Source organism: Carassius auratus, chromosome 6 (assembly GCF_003368295.1).
Source record: "Carassius auratus strain Wakin chromosome 6, ASM336829v1, whole genome shotgun sequence".
Lineage (NCBI taxonomy): Eukaryota > Metazoa > Chordata > Actinopteri > Cypriniformes > Cyprinidae > Carassius > Carassius auratus.
In genome coordinates, this window is record NC_039248.1 from 14,467,829 (window position 1) to 14,483,762 (window position 15,934).

Sequence of the window (15,934 nt, forward strand, 5' to 3'; positions counted from 1 at the left end):
AATAACTCATTAATAAAAAAAAAGTTACTTTTCTAGAACACAATAACCAAATTGGCCTAATAAAATTATTAATTCTCATTCTGTGCACGTCTGGCTGAAAGACGTGCTATGTCTATTGTTGTAGTACTCGATTTAGCCTACGTTGTTGCTAAAAATAGCATTTTTTTCTCTCTAAAGTTTTTCTACCCTTTATTTTATAAATGAAACATATATTACGCGACAATTAGTCTACAGAGCGAAGATAGCGTACATATGTTTTACTAATTTTCAAATTGCGCTTCTATTAGCCTATATTCTGTTCAATCCCCATCTGCTGGTTTTATTGATAATCTACCAGTGGATGTCGTTGTTCTCTCGAGTGTCACTGCTGGAGATGAATGAGCTCAAAGCCCTGCGTAAAGACGCGTCCGGCTTTTTCTCCATAGAGCAGATACAGAGAGAGCGAGAGAAGAGAGAGAGAAAGTGGGGGACAACGTGAGTGTCTCCTATCTCACTAGAGCTCAAACTAACGGGATCTTCTTATATCCTCTACATGCGCAGAGATTCAAGAACCAGACAAGTGAAAGCGCGTGTTCAATACTCACGGAAAAAGAGAGCCAGCACGAACTGAGATAGTTTTGTGACTTTTCTGCTTTTGCTGAACTGTTTGACGGAGGAACAGTAACCTGTGTAGAGATTTCTCCAATTGAGATTTGCTTTAATTGCGAAAGCGTAAATATTGTCGGATCTTCCGTTGTGGTTTAGATCCGAGAGTTTGCCCATATGCTGGAGTCAGATTTAGATTCGCATTAGTTTGATATTTGGCACCGGTTTGATCTCGGTGTCATATCGGCTGTGGATTGATCACCTTCAGACTGTCAGCTGATTTTCCATCTGCAAACAGTGAAAACATCTTTTCATTAGGACACGGCTGTGTTTCAGCACACAGGAGAGCGGAAGGCGCGTGATGATGTTGAGGGTCTCGGATGCTTTGGTCACTCTGGTGACTCTCTATTGTGTGGTCGAAGGGACTGTCGGCGGATACGGCATGAGCATGTTCGCCGCTCAGACCTCCCCACCGGATCCTTGCTACGACGAGAATGGTCACCCCAGAAGATGCATCCCCGATTTCGTCAACGCGGCGTTCGGGAAGGAAGTGCGCGCGTCCAGCACCTGCGGCAAAACACCGAGTCGGTACTGTGTGGTGACTGAGAAAGGGGATGAAAGGCACAGAAACTGCCACACGTGCGACGCTTCGGATCCGAAGAAATATCACCCACCTGCTTACCTAACCGACCTGAACAATCCTCACAACCTCACCTGCTGGCAGTCCGACAATTACATCCAGTATCCTCAAAACGTCACTTTAACATTGTCCCTGGGCAAGAAATTCGAGGTGACCTACGTGAGCTTGCAGTTCTGCTCACCGCGACCAGAGTCCATGGCTATCTTTAAATCGATGGACTACGGGAAGTCTTGGGTGCCTTTCCAGTACTACTCGACCCAGTGTAGAAAGATGTTCAACAAGCCCAGCAAAGCCACGATCACTAAGCAAAACGAGCAAGAGGCCATCTGCACAGATTCTCACACCGACATGCACCCTCTCTCCGGCGGGTTGATCGCGTTCAGCACCCTGGACGGGCGACCCTCCGCGCACGACTTTGACAATTCACCCGTACTTCAGGACTGGGTGACCGCCACAGATATTAAGGTGACTTTCAGCCGACTGCACACTTTCGGAGACGAAAATGAGGATGACTCGGAGCTGGCCAGAGATTCCTATTTTTACGCCGTGTCAGACCTGCAGGTCGGAGGCAGATGTAAGTGTAATGGACACGCGTCACGGTGCGTCAAAGACCGGGATGGAAACCTGGTGTGCGAGTGCAAGCACAATACAGCCGGACCAGAGTGTGACAGATGCAAACCTTTTCACTATGACCGACCCTGGCAGCGCGCAACCGTCAGAGAAGCCAACGAATGTGTCGGTAGGTCCAACTTTTTATTTCTGCATCATTTTTGGAAATAATGGTTTGGAGGTAAGGCGAGAACACATCACCAAAGACATGTCGTTGATCTTTCGCCGCATGTACAATTTGTTTGAGATGAGTTAGAAACCAGCCATGACTGCCAAGTAAAAAGTGCGGGTGTTTTCTTTTTAAATGCAAGCGTTTCGCTTCTAGTGAAGGGAACTTTCAGGACCATTACAGTACAACAATATAAGTGACAGATTTATGGAGAATTCACCAAATGATTTGGAGAAATAATATATATATATATATATATATATATATATATATATATATATATATATATATATATATATATATATATATATATATATATATATTAATTTAAAACTTATTTGAAATAATGGTTTGGAGGTAAGCAGCAAGTAGCTTAGTGCTGTCAAATTTGAACAAATATAATTTATTACGATTTATAACTATACGCAACAACAGATTTTTACCAATCTCGGCATCAAACATAGTTTGAATAAATGTCTATGGAACATTGCTAATTTATTAATACATAGCTCCTCTTTAAGGTCTGTTTTGCAAACGGTTTAATACATTTTTAAATAATTTTTACGTGAAAAATTTAAGTTAAAAAAAACTAAGCTATACTTACATGTTTACTGTACGATTCATTTGAACAAAATGCGCAAAAATATATTTGAACAAAAAAAAAGTGTAATCGTTTGTCCAATAGCCTATAGCTTGTTAAGATGCTTGTTAATATTTATTTTATAAGTAGTGTCACACGCAAGACATTTCTTTACTGTTAAATTAGTGAAGTTTTTTTTTAAAATTCATATTCGTAGTGATTATTATTAGTTTAAGGGGAAATATTATGATATATTCGGCATTATCACGTATGTAAAAAAAAAAAAAAAACGAGCCGCCTCGTGTTTTGGCCCATGCACTCAATTTTATCAGTCATTAGAAATACATTTTCAGACATTATTTCTATTATTTATTATTATTACTTTTCTTTATTACTCACACTTTCTCTATTTATTCTCGTTATACTAAAAACAAAATGCAAATAAAAATTAAAATGAAACATTAATCGAATTAAGTTACATCAGACAGAGCTGGTAAGATTGCCAAATGTGTATTTACATACTATGATCCTTGTTGTTGTTATTATTATAATTATTTATAATATTATTTATAAAATTAGTAATAATGACAATAAATTTAGCATATATACACATACATTTGAAACACAGTATCACTTCATGACAAACTTAGATGGAGGAAAGTAAATATTTAGTCTACTGATAGCTAAAGTAGAGAAATAAAACCCATGATGCTTAATTGAATGGAAGAGAGACCTAATTAATAAATGAAATCAACTGTCATAATTTGCACTGAATTGTCTGGCTGCTCTTAAGATGGCCCAAACCATGCAGAAGCACTCTTAAAGCAGACCGTTTAGCAGCAAGCGGATACATAAGATAACTCTCTGGGTTATTAAATGTGCTTATGGGCTTTTATTGGGCTGATGCAAATAATTCCTTTTGATTAAAACATTCCTTAAAAGAAAATACACTTACAATGCCCTTTGTGTATTTCTGTGATTTCACTTACACTGTATTAAACAGTATATCTCTAATAAAAAAAAAAAAAGCATACCTCTGTGTCTGCATCTTAAAACATGATAAATAATTATGATATTTTTATGTGCTATACATCTGTTTATTGAGTCAGTTCAGTTCAATAGCAGAAATACTTAAGCAGTATTTGGACAGGCAAATAATGTCTGGCTGTGCATAAACAAGTCTGAATCATAACTATAATGAAAAGAGCCTGATAGTCACCATCTGTCATCAATCACACATTTTGTAGCACGTTTTGCACCTGCCCAGTTAGTTTTCAATGCCTGTTTTGACTCATCTTAGAAAAGAAGAGCTTGCTCTTTTTTTCTCCTCTCTCTGACTAAGCACAACATGTATCTGTTAACTGGAAATGTAAACAAACCAGTTGAGACGCCACTGTCGCACAGCAGAAATGAATTGCTCCCCTGTATCCTTGACACTTTATTTTTACCGGGGCCTGCATGTGTGAGTCTTGCGTGGAGCACAAAAGATCGTCACTCACAGCATCCATCTTGCTGTCAGCGAGCCGACGCTTTTGCCGAACATTCCTCGGCTGTATTTTTCCTGAGCGCAGTGCCATCAGATCCAGTGCCGAAATGAAAAAAAAAGAGCAAGAGAATGAAAAGAAGTGAAGAAGTGAAAAGAGAGGAGTGAAGGGGTGGGCAGCGTTAAAGCAAACAGAGCTTAAACAAGAGAAGAAAGAGCTGTGTGACACCTCTGAGCCAGGGCAGAACCCAAGGGAAACCCTTTGTGTGTGTGTGTGTGAGGGCCAAATGCAATCTAAACATCTACAGGAACACTATGGCAACCTCTCATTCATAACCCAAGCTGAAATATGGAAATGTATGATGTAAATGATCTGTAGTAGATCTCAGCAGTGATGTATGTGGGAGAGGCATTCCAGCATGCTGCGGAGTATTTCAGTGCGATTGTCTTTGTTGGTTCATGTACTAGACCGAACTCTTACTGAAAGGAAATTTCACCAAAGCGCTTGTTGAACCGGGGGATGCTGTGCTATAAATTTCACTTACTAAATATAATAAGAAAACATATAGGAAAGATGGATTTGAAACAGAGATAATAAGGGCTGTTTTAAAGCGAGTGAAACATAGTGTTGAGAGAGCGTGTTTGATAGATAGCGATCAATAAGCAGAACTGCAAAGAGACCTAGGTTTTACTTGAACTGCACTTAACTGATTGGATCCTTGAGTGGAAAAGGACCCCTATAAACCCTGAGTGCCCTGTTAATGTGGCCTTATGATATTGATCAGCTTATGCCATCGAGAGGTATAATTTTTTAATGGATTGAGCCACAGTTTGAAGCCTGTCAAGAATACAAAGTGACGAGAGGAAGGCAATCTTAATGAAATGGGAATGTCACTCCGTACTTGGGGGGAAAATCATTTAAATCATTATAGTACATAAAAATCCTTTTAAAGTCAAGTCACAGATTTTCTGTAGCACTTTATACATTACAGATTGTTTCAAAACAACTTCACAGTAATAAACAGGAACATAATGTTGTAAATATTGTTCATCAGTTATGAAGCGACTTCAATTTCAGCTGTTGAGCATATCTATAAAAGAAACTAGTGTTATTATTCAGCTCAAGTTAGTACAGTGTTAAATCAGTTCAGTTCATAACGGTGTCAATGTTTATCAATTAATAAAATCAATAAAAAAAAATCAAATGGGCTCTACAGCAGCTCTAAAGATGGAACTTATTTCTTTAGCTCAGTCAGTTCAGTCTTTATTCAGTTCAGTTCAGTAACAGTGTTTATGTTGCAAAGTTATACTTTTTATTTTATTTTGAATGATTTACAGGCACTTAAAATAAAATGTTCCACTGCAATGTCAGATTAACAGACCTGAGAAAAAGACAACTGCAGCTTGGCTTGTCCAGCATGCATACCCTTTAATTGGACTACAGTTTGCCTTTACAATGTACACCTGCTGTTAAAAAAACAGACAGTGTGTATTTATGTGCATTGTGTAATTTATACTTGCATAGAGTGTAGCTCAGATACACAATAACCTGCTGTAGCTTGATTTAAACTGTGCATGTAAATATACTTATAAAAGAGGGTTTACTTACAAGCTTCACTGGAGCAGACAAAATGGGGCAGTAAAATGTGAACGTTTTAGTAAAGAGAAGGAAATGTTTAAGAGCAATGTAATCTTGATGACAGAAGGATGTGTTGAATCTCAGATTGTGGTTTTAGATGAATCAGGGATGATTCTCAGTCCTCTATTGTTGGAAGTAAAACAAATCGCTCCTCTTGTATTTCCCGCATGTACTTGTTTCTCTGTCACAAAGTTACGTTTATCTCCCTAACATCCCTACAACTTGCCAAACCACAATATGACTCTGCCAGTTTGAACATATTGTTTCACATAGTTACTGCATGATCTGCTTGAACATCAAATGCACACTTGGAAGTGTTTTACTCTTTTAAGCCTGAATCTGAATTTCTTGCCTGGCAGTGCAGGTCGATCGATATTCTGAAGACATGAATTAGGTGACCCCATTGAGGGAATCTCCCAAGACACATTATTCATGTTTTAGAAGAAAATGAAGTACTGCCCATTTGCTGAAAGTCTGCCATAATTTACTCACCCTCATGTTGTTTCTAACTATGATTTTCTATTTTTCTATAGAGACTTTAAATTTGGTAAATGGGAGCCTAAACTTGTGTTTAGAAAATGAATGAATTTCCAGTTTGGAATGACATGATTTTTATTTTTGGGTGAACTATCCATTTAGCAATTGATCCATACTCCTATAAATACAGCAACACATCAGTTATATCAAACATTAATTGGTGCTTGTGTCATGATGTTAAGTAGGAAGAACACATTGCCATTTGATTTGGGCTCAGACATGGATTAAACCACTGGAGCTGTATGGTGCTTAAATATGTGCACCCCATTGACTTTCATTGTATGGACAAAGACAGCTGAAAATTTTCTTTACCAGAGAAAATATTACAGTTAAAGTTACATGCTGTTCAACAAATGTAAATAGGAGTAAAATTTTCGGGGAATTATTCTTTCTCTGAAAAACCAAAATTAAAGCACTACGTTTAATATTAAAAAGTGATTTTAACATATAAATCCTTTCATTCAGTAACACAGAAGGGTGATAAATTTGTTTGTCAGATTTTGTCTTTAATCAGCCAACAGTAATCTCAGTTGTTTGTGTGTTTGTCTATGCCAGTAGCAGTAAAAGGCTTTAGTTAATGTTTTAGCTCCCACGTGGCTTTTTTAAATCAACGTCTCTAATCTTCAAAGCTGCCGATGGATCAAATAGTCTCACCTATCAAGCAAAAGAGGGTGAGATGTGAGATGAGAAACCTTACGGAGCTTTTGCACTTTGCACTGCTGCCTCAATCCTGTGTAAAGGCGATGAATTACCATCATAGACGTGCAGCGGTTCATCCAGTGACTGCATTTCCCAGAACGCTTATCAGTGTTTACTGCTGTTCATCTTGTTTTGTAAACCACAGGCGAACAAGACCTTCTCATATGCGTGCGATTCTTGGAGAGGAATTTTCAAAAGTGTCTTCCCCATCATCATCTGCAGATGCATCAAACAAATACAGCGAACACCTAGCAGTTCTGAACCACCTGTTTGTGATTGTACAACATGAATCTTTTCCACTAGCGAGCTCATTAGCTCTTTCATGTTGCTCCATACTGGCTGGCAGCTCTTTTGGACTTTTTTTGACACGAAGGGTGATCAAAAACAATGGTTTTGAGAGTTTGGAATCAGACTGTGATGTACAAGCCCAGCCTCTTCAGGAGAACCAGAGATATAAGGGTGCAGTGAGCTGGCTGTTGTAAACCTGTGGGGCTGGCTGTGTATTTTTGAGAAGGCCCAGACCTCCTGGCGAGATCAGTGCTGGCGGAAAGCCCACGCTGGGGCTCTGCTGCAGGGGGGTGAGTATATTTCCAGAGGAGAGCCTGGCTCTAGAGTCGAATACTCTACAGCAAACTCAACCTGATGCCTGCCAGGTTGCAACGCACTAAGCCCAAACCAGCCATCTGTATCTCGTTTAACTAGACGCCACCACACACACACTCGGGCTTGGAAACATGAGCGTTAGCACACATATCACACTCACGCGGGATGGTATGTGTAAGAGTATGATAATGCTGCTTTGAATTCGAGGGGTTCGTTCAGTATGCCTCTCCATCATGATGCTCATAATTGATGGAGCGATGCTGTGCCCAGTTTGTGAGAGAGTACTATAAAAAATATCTGACATCATTTTTTATGGTTCCATTTTTAAAATTCCTCGTAATTGTCAAGTTTGGAAAGAACCGGACACCAATGCTGATTGTAAATAGGAGTCAAAACAATTTATTCCTCAGTCTGACAATGTTTGACGTTGTCCAAAGTTCTGTCTTCCCATCTTACCACATGTGGTCGGAGCGCTTGAGCATTGTTTTGAAATACAATGATGTGCTTGTTATGCAAGGACACACTGACAGCTTCAGGCCAATGTATGAAAAGTGTATATTGACAGGATAGAAATATTTCAGGCAGAACGATGGCACATGAACAGAGAATATCAAGCCACGTTCCTTTCAAGAGCTGAATCCTGCTGGGACTGGCATTTAAAGCATTTTTTTTTTCATGAATCATTTCCAACTCCAAGGAGCAATATGCCTGATGTGTTAGTGTTCCTATTGTTGTTATTTTATGAACCAGTTGATTGTTTAATTATGAAAACCTGATAACTCACAGACTGTGTATAAAATCATCTAATGGGCAGTAAACCGACAGACTGAACCTAAAAGGAGATCTGAGAGGAAATCCATATTATTGCAATCACAGCATGAAATCTGATGGAGAATATCTCTGATTAGACAAAAAATGTATATCATCACAAGATTTGGGATGCTTCAGATTCAGCTGATTATATGTAATATATGTAGTCATGTGTTCACCCATACAACATTTCTCCATTTGAAATCATCTCAGACTGGTGGTGTGTGAGACCTGCTGGATGTGAAAGTATTTTTCACTTCCAGCTTTAATATCCAATATTATCTTTGAGTAACCTTACATGTGGAAGATTATTCATAGAATGAATAATCAAAAAAAAAATTTTTTTTGAAAGGAATAGCATGAAGACTCTTGGGATGGTTTGGATTTCTAAGTTACAAAGATTGTCAAATTATACACACATTTTGGAGTATAAAATCAAGGTCATTCACAGATCCAGAGTCATGAAAAATGAACCAAACAACTGCAAAAACAACTTTTTCTTTTGTTTGTTGTGTGTGGAACAATATTGGCACTGCTTCATCCCACAAGAGACTGAAAAGGGACAACATAAAAAAAATAAATAAAATGTTACCACTGTACAGGAAACATACAAGGCAAAACGGCATGGTTAAGACTTAATATTGGCCATTTCAGTGGACTTTCTCAGCTTCCCTTAGGCAAAACATTCATTTTTGAGGCTTTTGGTTGATATTACGGATACATAATGGAACACAGATTCCCTTCACAAGCCCAAGAACAGAAAACCTTGAGCTTGTTTCTGAAAGGAGATTTTGAAAGTTTCAAGATGGAGACGTATTCTTTTGAGCGTTTTGGTGGAAGCTGGGATGCTTCTGCACCAAACTGCTTCTCCTACACACTCTACAACTTATCATGATCTTATTAAGACTACATTAAAAAAATTCAGGCAGGTTCATGTTATCACTTCACATATTCAAAGCTGTTTCTTAGGAACATGGGGAATCTCATCCCTCATTGTCTGCACTGTTAGTGTGATACAGAAATAAAGCAGTCTCCCCATCTCTGACGGGAACCAGCTGAAGATAAATTGGCTGACTTTCACAACACAAACTTTGTGTCTCCTGCTCAGAAATCTGATTCACACACAGAGTATCATTCTACTCTGTTTGAGATTTGTTTAATAATAAAAAAAGAGAGTCTACCCACATGAGCATCAAGCATACATGTGGGTACAGATGTGCTAACCGCTGGGTCATGCACTGACATAACCACTTTTCACAATATTCATTCAATAACGTAATTGCAACCACTGCATGTTTTGGTCTTAGGTGTGTCTTATTCATTTCTAGCTGTTCCTTGGCTGTGAATTTTACTGCTATAAGGATAGCTCTATCATATATCATGCAATTGTGTAATTTATTGGCTGTTTCTGCATGAGCCTCGAGGGGAAGACACAGTCGACTTTACTCTTGATGGCATTAACGCCTCTCTTAAATCACAGCGCTGCAGTGCTGTTCAGACTCACCCTTGTTGATACCTGTTTCCCCAGTCAGCACCAGCCGGCGTTGTTTATAGTAGGCACAGAAGAGGATTGTCTGCTCACCTATTGATGTCTGGCCCTCGAGGCGAAGAAACAGCTAAATGAATTAATTGAGCCTTTTATTCTATAGTGAAAGCTTGTGTCAGCCTCTCTCAGCTGTGGTTTGGCAAAACTGGAATAAATGAGGGATGTTATGAAGATTCAGTGAGACAGAAGATTGTGAGCAATTGAGCAATTTTTCTTTTTGGCACAAAGTACCAGTGAGTTTTACTTTTTACAGATGGAGACTTAAAATTTATAGTTCAATGGTTATTGTGAATTATTTTATTACAGATTTACTGGCAGTTGTTTTGAAAATGATTTTATTTTACGCACTTAGGTTGTACTATGTCATTTAAAGTGTATTTCATATTAATGTACTTCACACTCTGTCACTATAGACCTGTCACACTGAAGAACAAAAAAAAAAAGAATGACAGTTCCTAACAGGTAACATGCACACACAAGAAACCGAGTTTCTCAGCTCTATCATCTGCCAGAATAAACATCAGCCGGATATTTTCCATTTAGTCTGCCAGGAGAGTGTACTGCTGAGATTACAGTCAGGGATGAGACAGCTGAATAGAGCTCATGACAAACATCTGTACCTCTATGTCTAAAACCAAATTCTTTTGGTCCTGAAAAGAGTATGTGTTTTACTGAAGAAGCCCTGTTCTTCTCATGTAAAATTTTCAGCAGTCTTGTTGTCACATAATTATTATTTAATAATTTGGTAGCATATGTATTTATGAAAAAAAAAAAAAAACTTTTTGTGTAAAATGTGATGTTGTCATGATTCTTTCCTAAATGAAAATAAAATAAAATAATTGATTAAATATATTTTCTATAATGTGTTTTTGTTTAGGTAAAATTGCTCATTTTGACAAAAAAGAAGAAAAAGAGTTTAAATGCTGCAAAAATACCAGTTTACTAGGTTTCAATTACATCAGATTAATTTTGGAATAATAATTTGATGAGAAAATATGATTATTTTGGTATCTACTACAAATATATTTTTGTCTTTTAAAAGTTCTTGTTGTTCTTTAAAAAAAAACACACACACAAGCAATTGCATAGATAACAGCGTCTGGAAGGAGGTATTCCCTGCTCTCTCCTTATGAGGTGAAACACAGGTCTGCTGCCGGCCTAGATTCATGGCCCTCGTGCTGGCGGCTGTTTTGAAGCCAGTTAAAGTGTCAGTACACTGTTAACACAGATCATAAACAGAGCTGTAAACAGTGCAGAAACGCTGACACATTCCATGTGCACTGCTCGGCGCGACAGTTCTTCTCCACATCTATTCTCCTTGATGACTTATCTGTTGCCTGGGTATAGGTTCAGAACTGATGACCTCAGCTTAGGGCGGTGCCTGTGTGGAGGGCAAGTGTTTGGACTGGATTCTCAGCCAAGCCAAACATAGGGAAAAGGGGAAAAAGGAAATGAGATTGAGAAAGATAGAGATTGTTCAAATGTGGGACAGGTCTAGAGTAAAGTAAGAAAATATAAATATGTCTATGCTGGTATTTAATGCAACAATGATGCAACAATTGCTTTGTTAATGTGTGTGTGTGTGTGTGTGTGTGTGTGTGTGTGTGTGTGTGTGTGTGTGTGTGTGTGTGTGTATATATATATATATATATATATATATATATATATATATATATATATATATATGAAGAGTTTATTTGCAAAAACATATAAAATAAAATGTTACAAATTTTAAAAAATGATTGTTTGTCATGAAAATTTGACTAAATTAAATGTGAAATAAAAACAAGGGTAACACTTTAGTTTAGGAACCAGTTCACACTATGAAGTAGTTTCTTATTAGCATCCCTATTATTAACTTATTGGCTGTTTATTATTACATATAAAGCACATATTCTGCATGACCATATTATACATACCCAATCCTACTCAATACCTAAATTTAACAACTAACTTAATAAGTATTAATTATCAGAAAATTAGGATTTTATTGAGGCAAATATAGTTAATGGTTTGTTAATAGCGAGTATTTGAGTTTAAAAAAAAATATGACCAAAATAAGCAATTGGAAGGGAGTACCTGTACACAAATCAGAAAATTTTAGCATGCAAAAAATACATTGCTTTAATTTTAAAACCAAACACAATGTAATGTTTTTCTTGGGGGATGTATAATAAATGTTAAGTTAAAAAAAAAAAAAAAAATGTTTGCTTCATGAATGGAAATAATTCCAAAAGCAGTCTGGAATGCTGCAAACACAGACAACAGATATTAGAATTTCTGGTAGTATATAAAATGCCAATTCTCTTTCAAGCGGTCACTCTCAAAGTTACGTCAGTGACCGACGTATTGGGAATCTTGCCAGAGAGACCAATTCACTTCGAGAGTAAACTAAAGGAGCCAATGCATATGGCATGTAATTATTGCATCCAGCTGCCGCTGATCGCAGCATGAGTAAAAGTAGGCCGCTGGTGCAGCACATAATAAGCTTTCTGCTTCGGAGCCGAGCAGTGTTATCGTTCTGCTCCTGCCAAGCTTCGTGTGTCGAATGAGTCAGCCCTCTCAAAGGAGCTAATCTGTGTGGTTGTCATGGCACGACAGCAGGTTGGTAGACCTTTCGTTGAGTGGGTGCAAACTACTGGCTGCACTACTCCTGTAGTGTTGCGGTGGCCATCTACCCTGTTTGCTTCAGCTCAACCAAAAGAGCAATCCTAAAAGAGCATTCATTGGTGAATGTCTTTTTAAACATGCCATTTCACCCATGCGTTTCTGGATGCGGTTGTTACCTGGCCCCGGATGATGATCACGATCACTGCATCATGTGTAGTGAAGGGGTGGAGTCCCGTTGCCTCTGCCCATGATCTTGTTCTTTTCCTGGCAGAATTCAGGTGAGGACTACTCCTGGCAGTTGCTTGGGCAGTTTGAGGATCACAGTGGCAGCAACCACAGTGGAGGAACCAACCTCCCTGGGATGGCCACTCCTCTTGCACTTCACAGCCAGCTGAGATCCCTAAACAACGCGCTGGGTCCTCCACAAAGAGCGGAAATGATGGCTGTGTTTTCCTGGGCTGCCGAGAGAGTAGGACTCGAGTAGAAACCTCCACTGCATTCCGAGACCTCGAGGTTGGATGATTGGTTTCTTGGAGTTACCCGCATTGGTTTTCAGCACCCCAGGAACTTGCCTACTAGCTCCTACTCCCTCACCACACTTGGTATATGGAGATCCCCTCGGTGGAGTGGTCAGTAGTGATGCAGCTGCAGTCCTGGTACTGCTTGCACCAGGTGGAGATTCTTTTGTTTTGCTTCATCCCACCCAAACCCAAACATTCAACAAACAAGCAACCTTCTATATCTCTGGGTCTCAAGAAGGCATGGAGAGTCATGAATGGTCCACAGCTGGATCACACTCATCCTCCTCTGTCGCTTTGCGAAAAGCAGCGGGTGGTTAGAGAGCATCATCAAAGGCCCTTCTCATGCACTGTCTGCCCAACCTTGAAACCAGGTTAGTGTTGCACCACACACTCAAACCCTGTTTCGGTTGGTCCACGAGCTGCCTGAGCCAGGTCCCTGTGTTCCACCTCACTGCTCCACTTACGGTACATCAGTGGTCCCATTGGTCCCATTGGTCCCGCTTGTACAGTATCTGGAAGCTTGGTTAAGACTTTCCAGTCTGCCTGCTGGCTCTTTTGAACCATCAGACTCGGCTATGTGATTCAGGTCACCCAGCGTCCCCCCAAGTTCAGGGGTGTCCAGTTAACATCAGTGAAGGCAGTCATTGCTCAGCCCCTATTTTATTGTACCCAAGAAAGGCACACAGAAGTTGTTACCCTGAGGAATCAGGGTGTTCACATCCTCAACTATCTCGACGTCTGGCTCATACTAGCACAGTCTTGGGGATCAGTTGTGCGCGCCCAGGGATTTGGTGCTCAGGCACCTCAGCCTGTTCAGGTCAACTGGGAAAAGAGAAAACCATGCTCCTCGTGACAGCCCCACCCTGGCAGATTTCTCTGAGGAAGGTACTACTGACTCAGAGACAGGGCATCCTGTGGCTCCCGCATCCAGACTTCTGGTAACATCATGTCTAGTCCCTTGATAGGACGTGGAGGTTCTAGGTGACCTACCCCAAGAGGTAGTTGACACCATCACTTCGGCGAAAGCCTCGGCTACCAGACACGCTTATGCTTTAAAGTGAAAGCTGTTCCTAGAGTGGTGTTTCTTTCATCAAGTGGACCCCCGAAGATGTCCGATCAGAGTCATACTCTTCTTCTTTCAGCAAGGGTTGGAGCAAAGGCTGTTTCAGGTCGCGAGCTAGAAGTGTTGAATTCTCCTGGGTGCTGGCTCATGGTGCCTTGCTGACAGATATTTGTAGAGCTGCAGGCCAGTTGAACATGTTCTGTAGATTCTATAGCCTTCATGTGGAGCCGGTATCCTCCTGTGTTCTCACCTCAAATGGGTAGTGTTATCCTAACTCACTGAGTGGGTAGTGCTATGACAACAGTGACTGGCCTTCTTGTTGCAAGCCCCAGCTTACACCTAAAAAGGGACCGGGCGGCTTGTACAGGACACTGGAAATGGCAGCATCCGTAGCGCTTTGGTAGAGATTCCCAGTTCGTTGGTCACTGATGTGACATTGAGAGTGACAGACTGAAATGGAATGTCTCGGTTACATATTATAACCCTTGATCCCTGAAGGAGGGAACGGAGATGTCACGTCCCATCGCCATGGCTGCTGTACTACTGTACCACTAAGTGGCTGGGACACAAGCTCGGCTTCTTAGTGAAAACTTGATTGTGTGCTCAACCGGCTGCCTACTTATACTTCACTGTGATCAGCGGCAGCTGGATGCAATAATCACATGCATTGGCTTGTTTAGTTTACTCTCAAAGTGGATTGGTCTCTCTGGCGAAATTCCCAATTCGTCAATCACTGATGTAACATCTCCATTCCCTCCTTCAGATATCAAGGGTTACAATACGTAACCGAGATGTTATTTTTGAACTTAGCATGTCCAATCAAATTAGAGGCTAAAATTATTAAGTTTCTTCTTAGCTTGTCCTGGCTCACCTTTATACAGACTAGTCATGGTAGCATTTAGCGAATAAAGGAACAACACAGAGCTGGCAGTATACAGCATATCTTCTGACTGATAAACAGATCTGCATCTCTCTTGCTCCTTGTTTCTGTGGTACCACCTTGGTACTTAAAGCTTGATAGTTCCGGAAGGTCTTTTTACAGTACCACCAGCTATTAGCATGAGTGCATCGTCTCTGAGGCAATAGTTCTCGCAACAACTGTCTCTCTGTGATTAATGGCTATATTAAATTATGTGTATTTGTCTTTATTTACCCAATCTGTGGTCCTTGAACATGACCATGTTTTGATTTGTAACTGTTAGTGGTTTGGAACTGTAGAGGCTTGTTCAAGATGCAATGGTGTACAGAGCCATTGCTTAAGGCTATTGACTTAGATTAATACTCAACACTGTGAATGTATGTACTGGCATCAGAATGCTAAAACGAGGCTGATAGGTTAGTTTAGATAAGAGTTAAGAAAATCCTAGCAAAATGAAAGAATCTGGCACTTTAGACAAAGCTTTAGAGTATTAAATCCAATACTACACAAAATAGAAATCCAGGCTCATTGGGAAAAGGTGCCTGAGGCCACGTTTCTGCAGAATGATATTATTAAATAGCTTTTTGCTTGTTTCATTACACAAAGTGAAATGTCCAGTGAGTGGCACTAAAAGCATGTTCATTTGTATCAGAAACAGATGAAGGTGAATCTGGCAACATTTTATTACAAAGGTTGTTGTTTTGTGGCAGTTCAGAAATGAAATGTCTGCTATTTTGTTGAAAATAATGCAAAACATACACTAAACCCTCCAATAAACCTATCTAATAGTTTCCATAAATGCATGCGTGAGATAAAATGCATTTGCTGAAGCAAGAATATGATTTTATCTTTGTTCTAGTCTTTTAGCTCTTTTATTGTGAGTCATGTTTATCTGGACTCATACTAGATCAACACATGCAG

At 39.6% G+C, this 15,934-nt stretch overlaps 1 protein-coding gene across 1 annotated transcript in view; it reads left to right on the forward strand.

Annotated features, from left to right (window-relative positions):
- Positions 1-415: 415 nt before the first annotated feature.
- The window catches only part of ntn1a (netrin 1a), a 62,193-nt gene continuing 46,674 nt past the window's right edge, over positions 416-15,934 (forward strand). Inside the window, exon 1 of the mRNA XM_026262996.1 lies at positions 416-1,964. Within this exon, the coding sequence (XP_026118781.1) occupies positions 947-1,964 (1,018 nt within the window). The 5' untranslated portion in view covers positions 416-946. The remainder of the gene's footprint in view (positions 1,965-15,934) is intronic.